The sequence below is a fragment of the Equus przewalskii genome, chromosome 17 (genome assembly GCF_037783145.1).
Source record: "Equus przewalskii isolate Varuska chromosome 17, EquPr2, whole genome shotgun sequence".
Classification (NCBI taxonomy): Eukaryota; Metazoa; Chordata; class Mammalia; order Perissodactyla; family Equidae; genus Equus; species Equus przewalskii.
In genome coordinates, this window is record NC_091847.1 from 65,833,430 (window position 1) to 65,852,472 (window position 19,043).

The following is a 19,043-nucleotide window of genomic DNA, read 5'->3' on the forward strand; positions in this document are numbered from 1 at the left end:
CCTTCTATACCAAAGGATAAACTTCATTCTAAATGTTCATTGCCAAAGCCTGTTTTAATTCCAACTTAGCAACAGAATTGTGAGTGCAGACAAGAATACAACCAGATCTTGGGGATCCTGTCCGGCCGGGATTATTCACATTTCAGGAAAGTTTTTGGGAAACTGGTTGCCTCCAAGTCTGACCCAGGGAGCCATTTTGGGGTAGACTGGGGTACATTTGAGAGTTCTGAGCTAACCAGGAACACCATAACTCTGGCATCAAATAGGACTTTCGGACTTGATCCAAAGCTAGGCCAAACTCCCAAGGGGGAAACGGCTAAATCAGACCCGGTGGTTGGAGTAATGGGAAACGTTGCCAGGCATTTATTCAGTGTTGTAGTTTCATCATGAACTTAAATTTCTGAAAAAAGAGAGAAGATGAGAATCTTATTACAATGGGCATACTTTCTCTTCTTCCATAGATGTAGCTGAATTACAAGTCTTTGCAGTAAATAGTGCTATTAATATATAGGAAACAGAGCTACTCAAGATAAATTATTAACTCTACGACAAGAGAACAGGATACAACAGTATATCATAGTTCTATAAATCAATTTTAAGTACAGAGAAAACTGAGTACATCTTCAGAGTCACTTTAATTTTAATTCTTTGAAAAACTGAAAACCCCAAACTGATTACCTAATTTGATATAATAAGCCTGGGAAATCTACATTATAATTGCTGTAATTGACAATGTTAAAAAATAATATTTACTGGTTCAAAAAATTAATTTAGGATAAATAATGGAAGTATTATTTTACACAGTCACTCCCACAGCTAGTCCATGTGGCAAATTTTGGGGAATTAGAAAAAGGTGCCCCTTCCTCAAGACTCTTTACTGACATGTACTGGAAAATGGTTGTAGTAACTATACAAATCTACGATGACTATGAGGTGAATGACTCCCCTGGAGTTGTGAACACCCAACTTTCAGGATTATAAGCAGTGACCAGTGGTTAGTAAACTTGTAAGAATGGGTACCAGGTGAAGTGGAACTGGTAAGCAAATAACAATCACTCCCATAATTAAGAGTGCTATGCACTTTCCTTAGAGCATTATACGGACTATTCCTTTTAATTTTCATAATAATCCTATGAAGGAGTTTGGTTTAAATGAAACTACAGGAAAGATTATTACGATAAGTTTGGAAATTTTGGGATAGATAACCATATCCTTCCACAAAATATTTCTTGATATCACTACTGGAAACAGAAAGTAGATTGACTGTGGCTGGGATCATAATAGCATTTTTGGGGGGACTGTATACCACTTCTCTATCCCCATGGCCCCATCCAGCCCCAAGAAGGGCAGATTAGAAGGGTCCGTGGATGTGTAAGTTTTGAAGTATGCAGACAGACATAATTTTATGGGTGTTAACTGATCCTGCATAAAATAAAAGTAATCCGAGCCTAACACTAGGCTAGTTTACCCTATATCCATGATGCTCCATAGCCATGAAGTTGGCATATGAACAGATTGAAGCCGGAGCCTCATTAAAGTTGTCAGCAGCAAATGTTCCTCTTTAAGTTAACCAGGAATACATTTGTGATAACCACCTTTAATATATTAACTTCAATCAAGACTTATATTTTATTACCAGGGAAATTTTGTAATAATTTATTTATACATTACATGTATAGGATGTTGATTAAAATAATACTTCTTTTGAAGACACACATACATACACACACACAATATTCACTTAGGTACATCTTGCTATTCTTTGCCTTGAAATAGTTCATTAGTATTCCATTGCCTTGAAAATAAGGTTTTAAATTTTCTTGTTCTTTTTTTTTGGTGAGGAAGATTGGCCCTGAGCTAACATCTGTTGCCAATCTTCCTCTTTTTGCTTGAGGAAGGTTGTGGCTGAACTAACATCTGACCCAATCTTCCTCCACTTTGTATGTGGGATGCCACCACAGCATGGCTTGAAGAGCCGTGTGTAGGACCGAACCTGGGATCCCAACCAGTGAAACCCAGGCTGCCAAAATGAAGTGCATGAACTCCACTCAACCACTGCGCCACTGGGCGGGACCACTCTCGTATTCTTAATACATAAAATGACTTGATCTTTATTCTCCAACCTTATCACCCATCATGCCTCCAGATGCCTTTAATTCCAACACCAGACTACTTAGTGCCCTCTGAACATGCTATGCTGTTTTACAGTACTGTCACTTTTCATATCCTATTTCCTCTGTATGGAATACCCTCCCCCCACATCCATTTGAAGAACTATTTTCTTCAAAACCCAGCTGAAGTGTCTCTTCTTCCCTGAAGCTTTCCCTGATCACTTCAAGCAGATTTAATGTTCCAAATGTTCTGAGTGATTAATGAGTAAATGAGTGACTATAAAATACATACAAGTAACATGCATAGTTAGTACAGGTAACATGTATAAATTAGCCTTAGGCATTGAACATGGTACCTGGGTGTACTAAGTCTCATATATTTCTAGTTTTTGTAATAAAAATGTTTTCCTTTTAGTCTGGAGAAAAATGGAGGGCCATGCATAATTCCTGTCTTTAAAAAAGGTAATTGATTTTTCTTTATCCGTGAGCTCTGAGATACCTTCTAGCCCTGAAACTTTATAATTCTGTGTTCCATTTCTAAAAATCCAAAATGTCCAGGATACCAAAAAAGAAAAGTTTAACTGTGAACTTTTGCTTTTGTAATTCTGTATACCTAAAATATCTTCTCATTTACAAGCCCATGTTAATCAGTTCTTTTAAGGTCTTCCGTACTAACATCACTTGACAGAAATCCCTTCTTTGTTTTTTCTCACAAGCCATGCATAGAAATAAGTCATTATTGAAACATGTAAATATGACTTAAATTCTGATCTTGCTATTCTTCTGTTTCATGTATAACTCGTCTACCCCTAAGTTCTCAGGGCAGAGACCACGTTTTCTTCCATGGATGCTCTGTACCGTTTGCACACAGTAGACAGACGATGGCTCAGTCGCCTAGGCCTGCAAGATCAGAGTCAGATCTTACATGTTACTCATCAATCCCTATTAGACATGCAATAGAGGAGATCAGTTACTTACTGTTTCACATATATGCTTAGTGCTTGTTCATGTGCGCTTAGTGTAGGACCAAGATCAGTCTTACTTGGTATACTGTCCTATAGACAAAAGCAAGGATAGAACCATTCAGGCACAAAAGGAAAGGTAGAGAATAGGGAGAGAGATAAAGGGAGAGTAAAGAACTTCAGTTATTCAGGGAGTATATGGGGGAGGCTAGATTTCTGAATACATGGGTAGAAGAACGTCTGGGGTTTTTTTGGTATAGCTTCTTTAGTATAAGAGTAACTTACACAAAAGAATAGTCAGTCCCAATCTTTCTTCACTTTAATACTGGTTTCTAAACAACAATCTGTGTACCAGTAATGGTCTGATGAAGTTTTCACAGGTTTGTGGTAGCATAAGAAAAAACAAGGACAATGTAGCAAGTTTCTGATAAAGTTAATTTTATTCAATATAACGTCTGTCATTTTGAGATAATGCCTTTGACACTTTCCCATGGTGTTAAACTATCCCTTCTTTTACAAAATGTTTAAAACAGCTGGCATCTGTTCTTTTATTAGTGCCAACATGGCATAATAAAAAGCTGGCAACCATATATTGGCCCTGACAAGCTTTTGCTCTATGACATCTAAAAGTGTGGAAGCTACTGATCTGTTCTCTTAGTATGTTTTGGTGATGAGAAGAAAATAGAACTATACAGAACTGAAAGCAATGAGACTATAATTAGAGCTCTTAGGCTTAAGAGAGATTTAATTGTGGTTCTCTAATTTCTAGGAAAAGAACACCGAAGAAAATTAAAGCCTAAAATTCAACCAAGGGATTCTTTGACTTTAATACCTCCTGTAACTAACTTCATGGGGCTCTTCAAAACAGTAGAAAAGACGACTGTTTCTCATAATATTTTTTCCTTTTCATCTGCAATTTTATCGGATGTCATAAAAGTATCAAGACCAAGAATAGTGTTTTTGAGTCAACTTGGGAAACACGTACAGAAAGCTAATCCTGAGCCTGCAGAAGGCTAATAAAAGCATTTTAGAATGAAAGGATTCCTGAGCAATCTTTTTAAAATTTTTATTTTTAATTGTGATAAAATATTCATAGCATAACTGAATAATCTTTTTGAATGTAAGTTCTTGATATTGATACTTCACAGATTTTCCTTAACCTGACTACTGAAATTTAACATCAGGTCAGAATTGTGGTTTAAAAAAATAAATAGAATTTTCTGTAATAGAATGCCTGCACTAAAAACTATTAAAACATAGCAACTGACATGAGCAGCATAATTAGTATATTTATCAAGTGTTAGAAACATTTTTAAATTAGTATGTTGAGCTAAAGAGGCCTGATTCAAAGTAGGCCACATGTTAACACTCACTATAATACCTTGAGATATTTAATAATAAATACTACAAATGCATGAGGCTTCTAAAACCTGAAATGTATACTTTTAAAACATGGTATTTCAAAAAAAAATGTAAGGGCCAGCCTCTTGGCTGGGTGGTTAAGTCCACATGCTCCACTTCAGTGGCCCAGGGTTTTTCTGGTTTGGATCCTGGGCGTGGACACAGCACCGCTCATCAAGCCATACTGGGGCAGCGTCCCACACAGCAGAACTAGAATGACCTACAACCAGAATATGCAACTATGTACTGGCAGGCTTTGGAGAGAAGAAGAAAAAAAAAGATTGGCAACAGATGTTAGCTCAGGGCCAAACTTTAAAAAGAAAAAGTGAAATCATTGCTCATCAAGTACAAAAGTATGGCTAAAAAATGTGACCACCAGTGTTGACCATTCTCCAAACTTAGAGAGTATCTTTGGTTTGTAGCCAGAAAGGGTGATACTCTTTGTAGCTTAGAATCACAGGATGTCGTTGCCCAAGAGTAGTGTTTCCTGTAGGTCCAAGTTTTGATGTATGTCTGCTTCTTCTATTTTACAGCAGCAGATAGATTTGATACAAAAGCAAGTTGGGCTTCACTGTGTCCTTTAAAGCCCCTCCTTTTCTCTGTCCACTTTGCTCAACTGTCTCCATACAGTCTACCTGGGATGCATTGAACATATATATTAATTAGCACTTATTTTCCCCAACATGCTTTAACACAACAATAATGACAGTGATGATAGTAGCTACATGTTCTTAGGGCTTTCTATGCGCCAGAGTCCAAAGCCTGTGCTCTTAACCACTGTGCAATAAGAGACCTCTTTAATCTTCCAATTCAATTCTAAATTAGCTTAATTGCTTTGTGTCACAGCCTTCTGGTTGACGGACTAAAATATACGAATTGCAGGGGGAAATGGCATATTTTATACTAGAAAGGGATAAATAATTCAAATGATAAGAAACTGTCATTTATCCAGCACCATTACGGATAAGAATTCATATCAATGAAAATAACCTCTGTAGACACAAAAAAAGGCCTTTACACAGCAAAGTTTGAAATGGCTAAAGACTATTTTATGAGTATTTTCAGGGTTGAGGATCAGGGTTTCTTTGTATTCAATAACATAGACATTTCCTGAGTATCTTGGCTTAGCTAGACCATCCTACCACGCATAAAACTTACAGTATTTCTCCTAAAGTATACACCTCTAGTAAAGATTTTTATTACCCTGCATTTTATTTTTATTTTTAAAAATTATATATAAGATGAGAAAGGCCTCAAGATACAGAGGGTTTCAGCAAATGGCCTGCCTTTTACATGTACCATAAGCTAACTTTGGCACATATGCTTGCCAATATAGAGTTCAATGTTCTTCCTTCATCTTCCTTCCCATCTTTCTCTCTCTCTTCTTTCCCTTCCTTCCTTCCTCATGGCTAAGTACTGAAAGGCCTAAGATATGGAATGCTTACAGAATTTGCTCATTTCCTTTATCTGTAGGTTCCCTTATTTATATCATGAACTCAATTTTGAAATGTGTGCTTGTAGCATCTGGAACAATTTTGATACTTTGAAATTTTAAGAACTTAGATTATAGATATCCTTATTTTATAATATTTGTGATAGTGAGAAGACATTTTGGTCAGTTTTCTTACATAGTTTATATGCACTCTGATTGTAATAGCCACAAGAAATAATTACACTTCTCTGTGAACTCAGATTCACATGATACAGAACATAAATCCAAATGTAAAACGTGAATTCACAGTTTCTTATAAATGATATTTACAAGCCAATTCTATTACACCTATACTTCAACATCAAAGAAAGCAAAGCTTTATAAATATTGGCTGTTTCTATATGTTCCCTCATATAAATTATATTTTCTATTTTCAGGATAAAATGGATGATCATAAAGCAATACTCTATGATCATAATTCTAAAAAAAAGAATTACTTATAGAATTTCCCAAAAGGGAGGTCACCTTAAGGTAGAATTAAAATAAGAAATCTTTTCAGTCTGTATTTTAATCCTTACCCCTAGGTTCTCAATAAAGCAAGTCACTAATCAAAAAGTTAACAAGTTGGTCCAGTATGGATGACATAATATAAATCTCTACTGGTAAAATCTCTCAAAGGACATTAAATAGTCAATAGCATTGGCCTCATATTCAAAGGACAGTACATTCAGTTACTTTAATCTAGGCAGAAAAAAAGTGATAAACTGTCATGATATCTGCAGAACTAGGTTTCAAATTTGTAGGAAATTTGAAACAAAGGAAATTATTTTAAAAAATCCTTTTCATTTATTTTCATTGAGTAAATACAATTTCTAAAATAATGCACGTGAATATATGTGGTCAACTGAAAAGTGCAATACACACTTGAGGGATTATTTGCCTGTCACATTTCTTAAAATCTTAGATAGATTTTTTCATGTTATTTATTTACTTATTTTGAGGAAGATTAGCCCTGAGCTAACATCTGCCACCAATCCTCCACTTTTTGCTGAGGAAGATTGGCCCTGAGCTAACATCTGTGCCTATCTTCCTCTATTTTCTATCTGGGACGCCTGCCACAGCATGGCTTGATAAGCAGTGCATAAGGTCCGTGCCTGGGATCCAAACTGGCAAACCCCAGGCCGCTGAAGCAGAGTGGGCAAACTTAACCACTATGCCACCGGGCTGCCTCCTTAGATTTTTTTTTTTAACCACGTTGAGGTATAAAATCTTAGCTAGATTTTAAGAAATGTATAGACATGCCATTTGCTTCAAGGAAGATACCTAATAACATATTTTTATAATTAATAATATACATTCTGTTAGAAAAAGTCACCTTTTGTCTTGATTTAGACTTCTCTGATTTGACATGACTTTGATCTGGCTGTCTTTCTAAAATTGCTCTCTCATTAGAAAAGTGAGACTAATGTTTCAGCAGGAGCCAAAAAATAGCTTCTACTATCTTGAGATGGGAACGAGGACAAAGATCTAGGCCTGTAACATATGGGGCCAGGATTCAGCAGAATTACTGTATTTCTTCCAAGGTTTTTCTTTCTACTTGGCAATATCAGTACATTCTTATCCCCACAAGATGTTTTACTTTGGTTTTTGATAATAAAAAAATCTATACTCTCTTATAAGACTATAACATATTATCACAGTCTCTCAGAAAAGCAAGTTAAATATCAAACATGAGAAAAGGAGTATTAAAAGAAAGTTTTGTTAAACAATTAATATTATATATATCTTCTACAATTTGATATACAAAAAATCAAAACTTATCATTGAAATACTACCTTTAGGGATTTTATGAAAAGCAAAAATCAAATCTTCATGTTTAGTCGTGGTACTTTGATGGCAGCTTCTCCAACTTCTTTTGATATATCTACTCCAAGAGGACATCTGCATCATAATCAGACAAATCACATTATTTCAAATATTTGCTTCCTGATCTGTCTCTAGTTCTGCGGACTATTTGCTTAGAATTCTGATAAACAGTATATGTATCTAATGTATAATTAATCATATGTGGTGATGGTTCTTGAATACCTACAAATACAGTGGGACCTCAAACCAGAATAATGAGTGAAGGAAGACCAGTTCCATTAATAAGAAATCTAAATTTGGAGATTTTTTTTTAACCATCTTGAGGTATAATTGACATGTAAAAAGCTATACATATTTAAAATACAGAACTTGATGAGTTTGGGGATTGAGATGTTTTTGAAAGAAATAGTTCTATTGCTCTCAAATACTGTAAATAAATTAAAAAATAATGAAAAATGTCTTATAATTCTCTACAAAGCTAAAAGGATAAAAGCAGTTTACCATACAGCTAAAGTCAAACCTGCGTCCATTCCTACTTTAGAAATTCCCCAGGTTTCTATTGATTCTTCTCTGAGGTTTCAAAAACTAGCTTGCTCCTTTTCTACCTTCCTTTGTCATTATTCGAAGGAGACGTCTTGGATCCTACCCTTTTTCTTTGTTCTTTCTCAGTAAATACTTTGGCCTCAGATTTCTGTTTTTTTACAATGTTGCCCAATATAAGAATTCAATTGGACGCTAACCTGAAACAGCCATCATTTTCAGCCTTAACGCTGCCACAAGAAGGTACCACTGGATCAGACAATATATTTTACCTGAGGATAGGCCATTAACATAGGGGATTCCTTCTGCCACTACTAACTAAACTCTGTTCATTTATGATCAGTCTTAATAGTCTGTGGTTCATGTAGCTATAGCTATGGACTAAAATTGCTGAAAAGTTTTAAAACATCAGATGAAACAATGTTGAAAGTAGAATTATGTTAGATTATAAAACAATCATCCTTTACTATTTTTACAATTCCAGAATTAACTTAGATCAGAACTTGGTAACAAATTGAAAAACTGTGCTATTCCTTGGAACTTTGATTTGGGAGAGGAAATAAAGTTTGCAGAAAACAGCTTATCTTTTGGCCATTTCTCAGCTGCCTGTGGAGGAACATACTCACAATCCACTCTCACATCTGAATGCTCTTTGCACATTTTCCTTAAGTTTCCCTTCATACCAGCTGGTCCTGAAATGGTCCTGATACTGCAAAAGTCTAGGCCATGAATATAGTTTCCATTCTGGTCCCAAATGAGGGAATTCATCACCCTTACCCACTGCCTGTTTCCAAAGTATGATTTGTCAAAATTTTTATAATTTGATACTGTAGTAGAAATATTTCTTATAAGGTATCTATCTCCTAGGTTCATGAAAGAAACTAATGTAACCTTTCTTCAGTACCACCAGAATATCAATGAAAACTTCTTATATAAAAACAAAATCTAGGTTCTGACTTTTATAATGCAACTTGCATAAAGATTATGGTACCACGTACTTTGGTTCATAGCGGATGCCTTCTGTGTCATGTAAAATGCCCAAGCCAGCACGTAGTCTTTCAATACCATTCCTAAATAAGAATCATTAAAATAAAAAAATAGCACAAAATTTAAAGGAAGATTTAGCATGATGAAATGGCAACTAATATTTCCATTCTTATGAGTGATGCACATACATCCTGTGGCTTACCATGCAATCATAATGCCATTGTCAGTACACAGTTTGGGAGGAGGACACAACAAAGTGCATTGTGTTGCATTTGTTACAATTTCCAGAGCTTTTCGAATATATAAGTTACTTGCAACACCTCCAGATACAACCTGAAGGAATTGAGAAGACCAAAATTAGCAAATATCACATACCAATATGAACCAAGCTGTTAGCTAAACCTGGGGAAAATATCAGCATTATACAATCAGAAAATATCACATTTTGATGGATGGGTAATGAGCAAGTAATATATCTGTATAATAAAAATCTGGAGAAGAAAAAAAATCACCAACAATTTCAATATCAGTATACAATCACTACTATTATTTTTGAACATTTTCTTTTAATCTTTTTGCAATTTACAATCATCGTACAATATTTCAGACCCTGCTGTTTTTAATTATAAGCATTTTTTATTTTACATAATTCTTAAAAAACTATTACGTTTGATATTCATGTAATATTCCCTTTTGTGAACCTCCCATTTAAATATTTTCTCACTTTATAGTTATCAAAAGGATGAAGTTTAAGATACAGTTAAACAAGAAGTTTATCAAGGCTTTTAAGCACAGTTAAGGGGATTTCACCAAAGGAACATAATTTTGAAGGAAACTAGCCTATTTTTCTAAAAATAATGATGTCATTACTGCATTTCATTTCTTATTATAAACTTTCTTTTAAAGTCAATGAGAAGATGCAGTCTTGGACTTTTTTGCCACACAGGCTGTACAGATGTCCGATTAAGTTGCCATACATTTACAAGAAATGGCTATTAGTCTTTATTCTGCATAATTTCATACTGTCAGGGCTGGCATATGGCAACTAAAGACACTTTCATCCTATGTACAGGGTCAATCAAGCTCTTAAAAGAAAAGTAACATACTGTAAAGTGTTACTACTATCCTAAGGTGAGATGACAAAACTTACCAGTACTGCATTACTTTGGCATAACAAGTCTCTCTGCTTGCAAAACAGAATGGCACGATGTGTTCTTTTTGCAATGTGGCATGCTGTTGTGTGCTGTACTGCAGCAGCAATGTCTGCAGCTGAAGACAGGATTTGCCCCTTCTCAATACCTGCAGAAATGAACAAGTATTTTTAGGCACAAACCAGGATTACTTATTTGTCCAACTTTACTAATTAAAAATATACCTTCCTCTTTTTCCTTTTGCATTATTATCCTATCAATAACATGTTGAAGTCCAGAAAAAGAAAAATCACAATTTTTAGCACGTTGCATAGGAGGTTTGAAATCAAAATGCAATTTATTTCCTTGTTTGGCCAAATGTTCTATAGCCTTCCCACCACTCATGGTGGAGCACTCTGGATGTTTTATTAAAGAAAGTCTTCTTGCTACCTATCAAAAACAAAAATTTTTGTAATGAGTCATAAAATCGCAAATTTTGAAGCCAAGATGCAAAGGAAATGAATTTTACTAAAAAAACCAAAACAACCTAGGTGAATAAGATATGCTATACTTTTACAAATATGGACTATAGCTGGTGGTCAGTAATGATAGACAATCTTGCTCGTTCTGATAACCTGGTCAATAGTGGCCAATCACAGCCTCCCTTTCTACTTTTGCTTATCTATTGGGGATGGAAACTAGGTTTGAAGTTGACAATGATTGCTTAATGATGAACTTCAAAAGTAAGAACCTGTCCTATTTCTTCTAATCCTTTCAGCTATTGGCAGCAGGTTTTTTTTGTTTTGTTTTGTTTTTGTATATGGCAGTAGGCTCTGTAGGATTCTAAAACAAAAGAAAAAGAAATCTGCTTGTCAGTGGTATCAGCAATTGTGACATTTAATCATAGAATTTGGGCATCTTTAATGTCCTTATGTTACCTTTCTATATCCTCTTATTTCACATTTTTACAGTACTTTACACTTTACAAAGCACTTTCTTTTGATTAAAAATATAACTGCATCTGCAAACTATTTGAGCCTTTATGTACTGATGTAAACCTCTTACCATCTTACTTGGAATGGGTAAGAAGGAATCTTTTTAAAGCTATGTACTACTATTTTTCTTTTTTTTCTTACTGCAAAAATTTTTTTCAGTCTAATATGATATTATTCAGAAATATTTAGATGAACGATAGTAGTACACATATTACTATTTAATTGAAACAGATACTTTAACAAAAAAGAATGGAGAAATTAATTCTTAAATAATTACCTTGTCAAGCATGTCACCTGGTGCTATGTCCAAAGACTTTCCAAGAAGCAGAAAATCTGAAACTCCTCTAACTAATGCCAATAGACAATGACCTCCAGAAATTAAAAGAACTAAAAAAGGAAATTCTACTTTATTTGTCAACCTAATAGTAAGTGCATGAGCCTCCATATGATGAATGGGAATGAAGGGCTTTTTTAACTGGTTTACCAGTTGTAAGCTAAATGATAAGCCCACTCCCAAGCTTAGAGCAAGTCCTGGTTTTATGGTAGTAGCAACTGCTGAGAGTTCACTTGGAGAGACTTTACTGGCAGAGAGAGCTTCTTGCACTATTCGTTGAATATTTTCTCTGTGAAGCTGTTGAGCTACCGGAGGAATAATCCCACCTGTTCTGAAAGAAATAAAAAAAAACCCAGCTTTTTATAATTTTAAGATTGTAAAAATAGAGGAAGAAAAATTATACATTACGGCTGAAGGCATGTTTTCAAATTAATCATTATATAGCTAAAAATGTTAGTAAGTCAAGTATTTTCAAATATGTATGCCTTATAATGCAGCACACTATAAGAACTCAATATGCAGAGAATAAGGGTAATGTCTCTAACTTTTAAAAATTGTGCACGACAAAGTCCTATGGATTTGTTTGCTGATGAATGAAATCACCAAAATAATCTTGAGAAGCATTCTAGGGAAGAAGTGTTAAACAAGGAAAGGAAGAGATAAAACTGGACTTTAGGAAAACTAATCTCTCTGCAGACAGGGAGATTTTTAAGAGGTTATTGCAAAAATATTTGTGTAAGGTGATTACATCTTAAACTGGGTGATCATGGGAATGGGAAGAAAGGGACAGAGAGCCTTGAAAACTATAACTAAGCGGATATAAGGAGAAGGGGGACCAAGACATCAAAGATGATTCAGATACTGAGCTGGAGTGACTGGAAGAAAAAAATACTAACAGAAACATGAAGACAGTTTTGTGAAGAAGATGAGTTTATTTTTAAACACGCTGCACTTGAGGTCATGGAAGGACAGCAGACAGCCTGCAATCCTGAAATAAAGTTTGGGAATCCAGGGCTCAGAGTTGGTAATTTTGATTTCTGGTCCGTGTAGGACAAGCAGTAGGTCACTACTCCAAATATCAACAATTAGGAGGCAAAGTTGCAAATTTGCCACAGTGTGACTGATTTACAGAGAAGCAGAGCAATAAAATATAGGGTCTGCAAGATGCACCTCTAATCTAAAAAAAAAAAATCTTCAAATATTTGATGTTGCAAGATCTGCTAGTTCTACACACAGAAATGAAAATCCTTGGTAGGAGCATTCAATGAGTATTTATTTAATAGTTAAAATATGTACTGTGTCAGGCAATGAGGGAGATATTAAAAGAAATAAGCTTATTTCAACACATCCACCTTGTAATACCATTTTCCTTAATTCTTCAAAGCTATTTTCCTCTTAGATTCTTCAGTTCTGCTAATGGCATCAACAGCTTCCTAATCACTTGGGTTTCAAGGTTCATCTTTATCTCCTTTCTTTCTTTCACTTTCCACATTTAATTATGTGTATCACCATTCCCACCAAGTTCAAAAAGCTCTCATTATCTCAATCTATTCAAAGCCTTCTAACTGTACTTCCCTAGATACATTCTCTGATCTGTGGAGTCCATTCTATATTGTGTTGCCAGAAAATAAAACACGGTGCTGACCCCATCACTCTCCAACTCAAAAGCCTGTACTTTCTTGGAATTTGGGAGATGTTAAATCCAAATCCTTTCCCTCCCACTTATTTCTTCCTTCTCCCACTTGCCTACCTCCCCCCTTCCTTTCTGTGCCTCTTCTATATACGTTATCTGCCAAGGATTATGCTAAGCACCAGAGACAAAAATGATGAATAAGATCATGGCTTTCTTCTCAAAGAATTAATGAGCATATATTCCTGTCTTACTTTGTATACAGTACAGAGACTACGTGATTAGGGAACAAAGCTAATACAGAGACAGGGAGGGGCCGGCCCCATGGCCGAGTGGTTGGGTTTGAGCGCTCTGCTTCAGCGGCCCGGGATTTCGCCAGTTTGGATCCTGGGCGCAGACATGACATCATTCATCACGCCATGCTGAGGCGGCGTCCCACACAGCACAACCAGAGGCACTCACAACTAGAATATACAACTATGTACTGGGGGGCTTTGGGGAGAAGAAGAAAAATAGAAGAAGAAGATTGGCAACAGTTGTTAGCTCAGGTGCCAATCTTTAAAAACAAACAAAAAAAAGAGGCAGGGAAACCATTTAGCCTCAAGCCTGGAGCCAAGAGTCCAGGCAAGAAACAACGAGGGCTTGAACTACATCAATGGACAGGGAGAGGAAAGTTTCAAGAAATATTTGGGAGGTAGATTTACTATGACTGGAGGACTGATTTGGATAGAGGGGTGAGGGGGATATCAAGATTACCCTTCAGGTTTCTGACTTGGAAGAAAGGAGTCCCCTCCCAAGCAGTTGTCTATTATTGCACTTTCCATGCTGTCTTACAATGACCTGTTTACCTGTCTTTCTTCATTTATTTATAGTAGTGATAGAAGTACTATTATTACCAATAATAGGTAGCTTTCACTGAGCCCTTGCAATTGGTCCATAACCAAACTAAATGCTTTAAAAGAATTCACATTTAATCTTCACAACAATATTATGAGCTAGTTGCCATTTTTATTTCCATTTCACAGATAAGGAAATTGAGGCACAGAAAATTGTGCAAGGTCTCAAAGCTAGTAAGAGGCTGAACCAGAATGTAAATCTATACTCTAAACCACATTATATACTAAGCTGCTCAGAGGCAAACATCATATATCTTAGTCATATTTGAATGTGCAGTGCCTCAAATGTTGCCTGGCAATTGTAGGTATTCAATAAATGCTAAGATGAGCTGCGTGGATGGCACCACACAGGCTATTCACCTGTGCATTCCTCTCAAGTGACCTTTGTGTCAGCTAAACTGAATGTCTGTCCAGGACTTTCTCACCTCTCTGCCTTTCTGATGATGCTCACTCAAGCTACAGTATCCTTTCCATCTCCATTCATTAAAGCTGAACTATCTTTCAAGGCCACGTGTCAGATGCTGTGCTGGGTGCTAGGCATAGTGTAGTGATATAGACACAGTCCCTGTCACCATGGAACCTACAGTCTATTGGAGAAAGATTATATATAAGTAAACAAATGTATAAATTATGAAAAGGATTATGAAGAAAACATGCAGAGTATGGTGATATAGAATAAACAGGGTGGGAGTACCTAATTTAGATAAAGTGGTCAGGGTAGGCCTTTCTGTGAAGTTAGCATTTATATGTTCAAATGTCCATTACACTCAGAAATACTGAAAGGACTGTGGAACTGAGGCATGGTAATAATATTTATTGTTGGCACCACTTGTTGATGCTCACTTTACGCTGCCTTGCACTGTTAACTTTCCTTGTAGGTCTATGTACCATGTCTCAGAGATTAGGTTAAGCTTCTTGAAGGCAAGGGCTTTCTAGTACTTCACTATGCCTTATTAATACCTACCACAGTCCCTTCCACATGGTATGTAACACTTAGAGGCCTAATTCCCCTCTTCACATATATTATTTCTATTTCTAGTATTCTGTATTATTTTTGTTCTCCTCTCCACAATCGTATAAGGCAGGTATTATCGTTCCCATTTTACAGATGTGAAAGTAGAATCAGAGAGGATAAGCAACTTGCCTAGTCAGAGCCAATACCAAGTGCCTAATCATGATTCAGATACAGGTCTGTGATCTCAAAATACCAACTTTTTCACTATTCAGATGTTGTAAATTGATGGCTTGAAGGCATAGTTGATCTGCACAGTATTTTAATATATTTTGAATTAGTACTAATTGTAAAAACCTGGAGATATTACAGTAACATTCTGGATTTCCATTTTCTTTTGAAAATTCTAATGATCAAATAACACAAGGCCTACATTCCTGCATCACAACAGCTGGCAGGAGCTGGGTAGTGACCTCTTCCAGATATTTTCCACTTTATATCCAGCCCACTTATTTATGTAACCTGCCTGGTGGTCCTCTGGAAACATCTGAGTTTATAAACCTTGCACCATTCTGTGCTTTAATTCAACAGTATATTATTATTTATTTAAGTGCCAACGTGAATAGGATCTTTTTTTCAGTGATTAACAGGCTAGAGGTCGAGTCATGCTTTGCTAGGACTTCAGTTGAGACCATGAAACATACAAGTTGACAAAAGACGAGAACTCATTATTAAGGGGAAATCACGGATAAATACTGGAGTCAGGAATGAGCTTAGCTTCTTTTTGGCAACAGGATTAGCTAAGGTTGGGACCATATTATGGAGAGCTTATAAGCCAGGTTGAGTGGTTTAACGTTTTCTATAGCAGTTATTAGAAGCTTTTGCACAAAGGAAGAAATTGGCTCCTAAAATTTAACTTTTATATATGATAAATACAAAAGAATTATTTCATTTCACTTCTTTCAAAAAAAGTGGAAACTACCAAGATAATGTCTACTTACTTTAAATGAACTTCAGTTTGGGAATGTATCGCTTCTCCCAAAACATTTCCAGTTTCATCCACCACAGCAGCTGCTGTATCATCACAACTGGTTTCAATTCCCAAAACTAGTTTATGAAAAAGTCGTTTTCCAGGATGAAAATGAAAACTTCTTAAAAATTCACAAATTTTCCTTTTTGATGGTGTAGAAAACATTCTTGCTGTCTTATTTAGTATTAGCATACTTACGCTATAGATAATTCCTGGAAGAGAATTAAAGAAGCAAACTTACCATTATTTGGAACTGACATTAGCTACTAATCCATTCAGTTAAGCAAAATTCTGAAAACTTGGTTTATTTTTCAATATATAGTTTTATAAAATTATAGGAAAGTTTTGTAAAAACAAAAATTTTTTTAAAGGCTGTAGCATCCTATTAATATAAATAACAGTATGCATGAATATAATGCTCTTTAAGAGGGGAAACAAGGAAGTAAAATACAAAATTTTTTGGTATTTGGTATTTGGAACTTTTATTGTTCCAGTGGGACAGAGAGCATCCAGGGATTAGAGACGAGTGGCTTATTCGCAGAGGACAGCTGCGGGGCGTGCAGCCGACACAGGCACACCCCGAGAAATTAGATTTGCAGTCACTAAATCTAGGCAAGGCAGCCTGTGCAAAGCACTTCTCTTTCGGGCTAAGAAGGCTCCCAGGACAATGCAGGGGACTTGGCCATCGCTGGTCTCTGTCTGCTCTGAGAAGGCAAAGGGCTCGGACTGGAACCGCTTTTCCAGGCGAGCGAAAACCTCAGTGGGGAGAGAGGTGAGCCATTTCACCCACCTTCCTCGTGAACGACAGTAGCTAGAGCTCGGCTCCTTTCCCTAGCAGAGTCGACCAACCGCCCTTCCTCAGGCGCGGAAAGCCCGAGCCTGGCGCCCTGGAAGTGACGTCATCAGCACGGTGCCAGCATCGGGTTGCCAGGGCCCGCAGCTATTGCCCTAGACAGCGTCACTCATCTCAGGGTAAACATCAGCACGAAGGCTGCCTTTGCTAGCCGCCGTGTGTGCGCTCACGCATTTCTCCCAGGTTTATAGGTAAGAGGCCTTCTACAGCGTCACACGGCTGGTGACTGATCTAGCTGAGGCCGAACACAGATTTGTCTGACTACACAGCATTAAGTTCTAAACACTACGCTACATTAAAAGAAATGGTTTTTGCCTTTGGCTGGAATTTGGACGCCACTGTGAGAAAGGATGGGGTAATTATTCGTTATTCCACTTTAGAGGAACTATCACCAAATCTAAAGGTTGTGACCTGAGATATTTAACACTTTCAGAGACATCGAGTGGAAACTAGGGACGTCCCCAAGGACTTGTACACGGTTCCGAGGAAACGGAAGCGCTTCCGGTCGGACAGTCTAAACCGTTACTGCCACTTCTTCAGTTGGAGCATAAGGTGTGAGGATGGCCCGTTTCTGTGCTAAAGATAAAGGGAGGGGGTGGTGGTAAATATTCCCTTATCTTAAAGAATTATCCTATTTTCGTAATGGGTTATATGGTCTTTGCTTACTATGTATGCAACCTTCAGCATAGTGTATACTCATTCTTGCACCTCCTCTTTTTTTTTCTTTGCTTTTATTGGTATGTAAACTTGTTACGATTTCTTTGCATAGATTTATCCCAAGAGTCTTGCTTCTTTTCTGCTAGGCTTTACGGCTTTACTAAGCAAGGACCTTATAAATACAAGGTTGGACAGGGCTGGGACATATATCTGTGCCTTGCAAGGTGTGAAGCTCTTGGTATAATATGAATAAATCACAGTTAGGAAGTCACAGTTACAGTCTAGTGGTAGATACAGATATGCAAATTTGTAATTAACAAAATAGAGTTTAGGTGGAATTTGTTTTTCAAAAATTTCATTTGGGTGACAATAGTTACTCATAACTAACAATCAATTGGCGCTTACTATGTGCCAGGCACTGTTGCAGTTAATTTACTTAATCCTCACACCAACACCACGAGGTAATTACCGTCCTCATTTTACAGATAAGGCAACTGGGCCACAGAGTTTGGGTGATTTGCAGGTCACATAGTTTAATTGCAGAGCTAGGATTAGAAGTCAGGCCATCTGGCTCCAGAGTCCGTTTTCTTAACTGCCAGAAGATAAAATAACTCATATTTTCCCTAGGGTGTGTTGTTGACCCAAAAGAGGAAAAGGAAAAATTAAGACCTAAAGGTTAAGAAAAATTAGTCATCCTGTCTGATTGCATGTATGTCAGAGGTTATTTTCTGTTATACACTGGAATCTAGCCTGGACATAAAACCTTTCACATCTGGTCTTGTTCATCTTGCAACTTGAAATATGTTCAGCAGGTGTGTCCCAGTGCTCTCCTGTACTGTCAAGTTATCCCTGTTGTGTGTGTCAACGTCACTGGTAGATTCCTCATCTAGACACTCTTGGCTGGTGTTGAATCTAAATGCTGCGTTATGTGAAACAGCACAACTCTAGGACACATTAGGAAGGAATTTCATTCTTCCTTTGAGTGCGTGTGAGTAGTAGAAAGAAGTGGCACGCACACTAGTCCTACATATTTGGCAAGTGAAGGCCCACATCTTACATGTTCTTTACTGTACCAGAGGAGGAGTTATTAGGGGAAAGGCATGTGTGCTCTCTGGGGTCTGTCTGGGCTTTCGTGGAGATCATGTCTTATGGTTTGAATGACACTCAGGCATTCTCAATGAAATATGGCCTAACCACTGTAACTTCAACTTGAATTGAGAGTTTCAAATGAATCTAAATACACTCATTTTGTCTTTGCTATTGCCTG

General features: G+C 36.7%; 4 protein-coding genes across 15 annotated transcripts in view; 2 read left to right on the forward strand and 2 right to left on the reverse strand.

Annotated features, from left to right (window-relative positions):
• Positions 1–4,111, forward strand: part of ANKAR (ankyrin and armadillo repeat containing) — a 65,875-nt gene extending 61,764 nt beyond the window's left edge. For all 6 annotated transcript variants that reach the window (XM_008526172.2, XM_070580413.1, XM_070580415.1 and 3 more), the window contains 2 exons: positions 2,527–2,573; positions 3,843–4,111. In XM_008526172.2, coding sequence (XP_008524394.1) covers positions 2,527–2,573; positions 3,843–4,090 — 295 coding nt within the window. In that variant the 3' untranslated portion in view covers positions 4,091–4,111. The remainder of the gene's footprint in view (positions 1–2,526; positions 2,574–3,842) is intronic.
• On the reverse strand, positions 36–17,144 carry OSGEPL1 (O-sialoglycoprotein endopeptidase like 1). 3 transcript variants are annotated; one of them, XR_545842.2, is made up of 9 exons: positions 16,238–16,458; positions 11,702–12,089; positions 10,675–10,879; positions 10,450–10,598; positions 9,502–9,632; positions 9,311–9,382; positions 7,742–7,847; positions 3,090–3,166; positions 36–400 (listed from the first exon to the last, which is right to left on the reverse strand). XR_545842.2 is itself a non-coding variant. In XM_008526167.2 (9 exons), the coding sequence occupies exons 2-8, from the start codon at positions 16,456–16,458 to the stop codon at positions 7,769–7,771; spliced, it is 1,245 nt and encodes a 414-aa protein (XP_008524389.2). In that variant the 5' UTR covers positions 16,459–16,478; positions 17,057–17,144; the 3' UTR covers positions 3,495–5,109; positions 7,742–7,768. The 3 variants fall into 3 exon arrangements, 2 of the variants coding, with proteins under 2 accessions (XP_008524393.2, XP_008524389.2); XM_008526167.2 differs by lacking the exons at positions 36–400; positions 3,090–3,166 and adding exons at positions 3,495–5,109; positions 17,057–17,144 and having other exon boundaries at positions 16,238–16,478; XM_008526171.2 differs by lacking the exon at positions 3,090–3,166.
• Positions 36–19,043, reverse strand: part of ORMDL1 (ORMDL sphingolipid biosynthesis regulator 1) — a 37,301-nt gene continuing 18,293 nt past the window's right edge. The window contains exons 4-12 of one of the 3 annotated variants that reach the window (XR_011528485.1): positions 16,238–16,478; positions 11,702–12,089; positions 10,675–10,879; positions 10,450–10,598; positions 9,502–9,632; positions 9,311–9,382; positions 7,742–7,847; positions 3,090–3,166; positions 36–400 (exon numbers count right to left, since the gene is read on the reverse strand). The gene's annotated coding sequence lies outside the window, so the exon portion shown is untranslated. Of the gene's footprint in view, positions 401–3,089; positions 3,167–3,494; positions 5,110–7,741; positions 7,848–9,310; positions 9,383–9,501; positions 9,633–10,449; positions 10,599–10,674; positions 10,880–11,701; positions 12,090–16,237; positions 16,479–19,043 lie in introns of those variants that run through there. The other 2 variants (XR_011528486.1, XR_011528484.1) reach the window with 2 other exon arrangements.
• PMS1 (PMS1 homolog 1, mismatch repair system component) overlaps positions 17,165–19,043 on the forward strand; it is a 96,902-nt gene continuing 95,023 nt past the window's right edge. For 2 of the 3 annotated variants that reach the window (XM_070580421.1, XM_070580433.1), the window contains exons 1-2: positions 17,212–17,474; positions 17,553–17,671. In XM_070580421.1, the coding sequence (XP_070436522.1) occupies positions 17,424–17,474; positions 17,553–17,671 (170 nt within the window). In that variant the 5' untranslated portion in view covers positions 17,212–17,423. Of the gene's footprint in view, positions 17,475–17,552; positions 17,672–19,043 lie in introns of all 3 variants that reach the window. The other variant, XM_070580430.1, reaches the window with a different exon arrangement.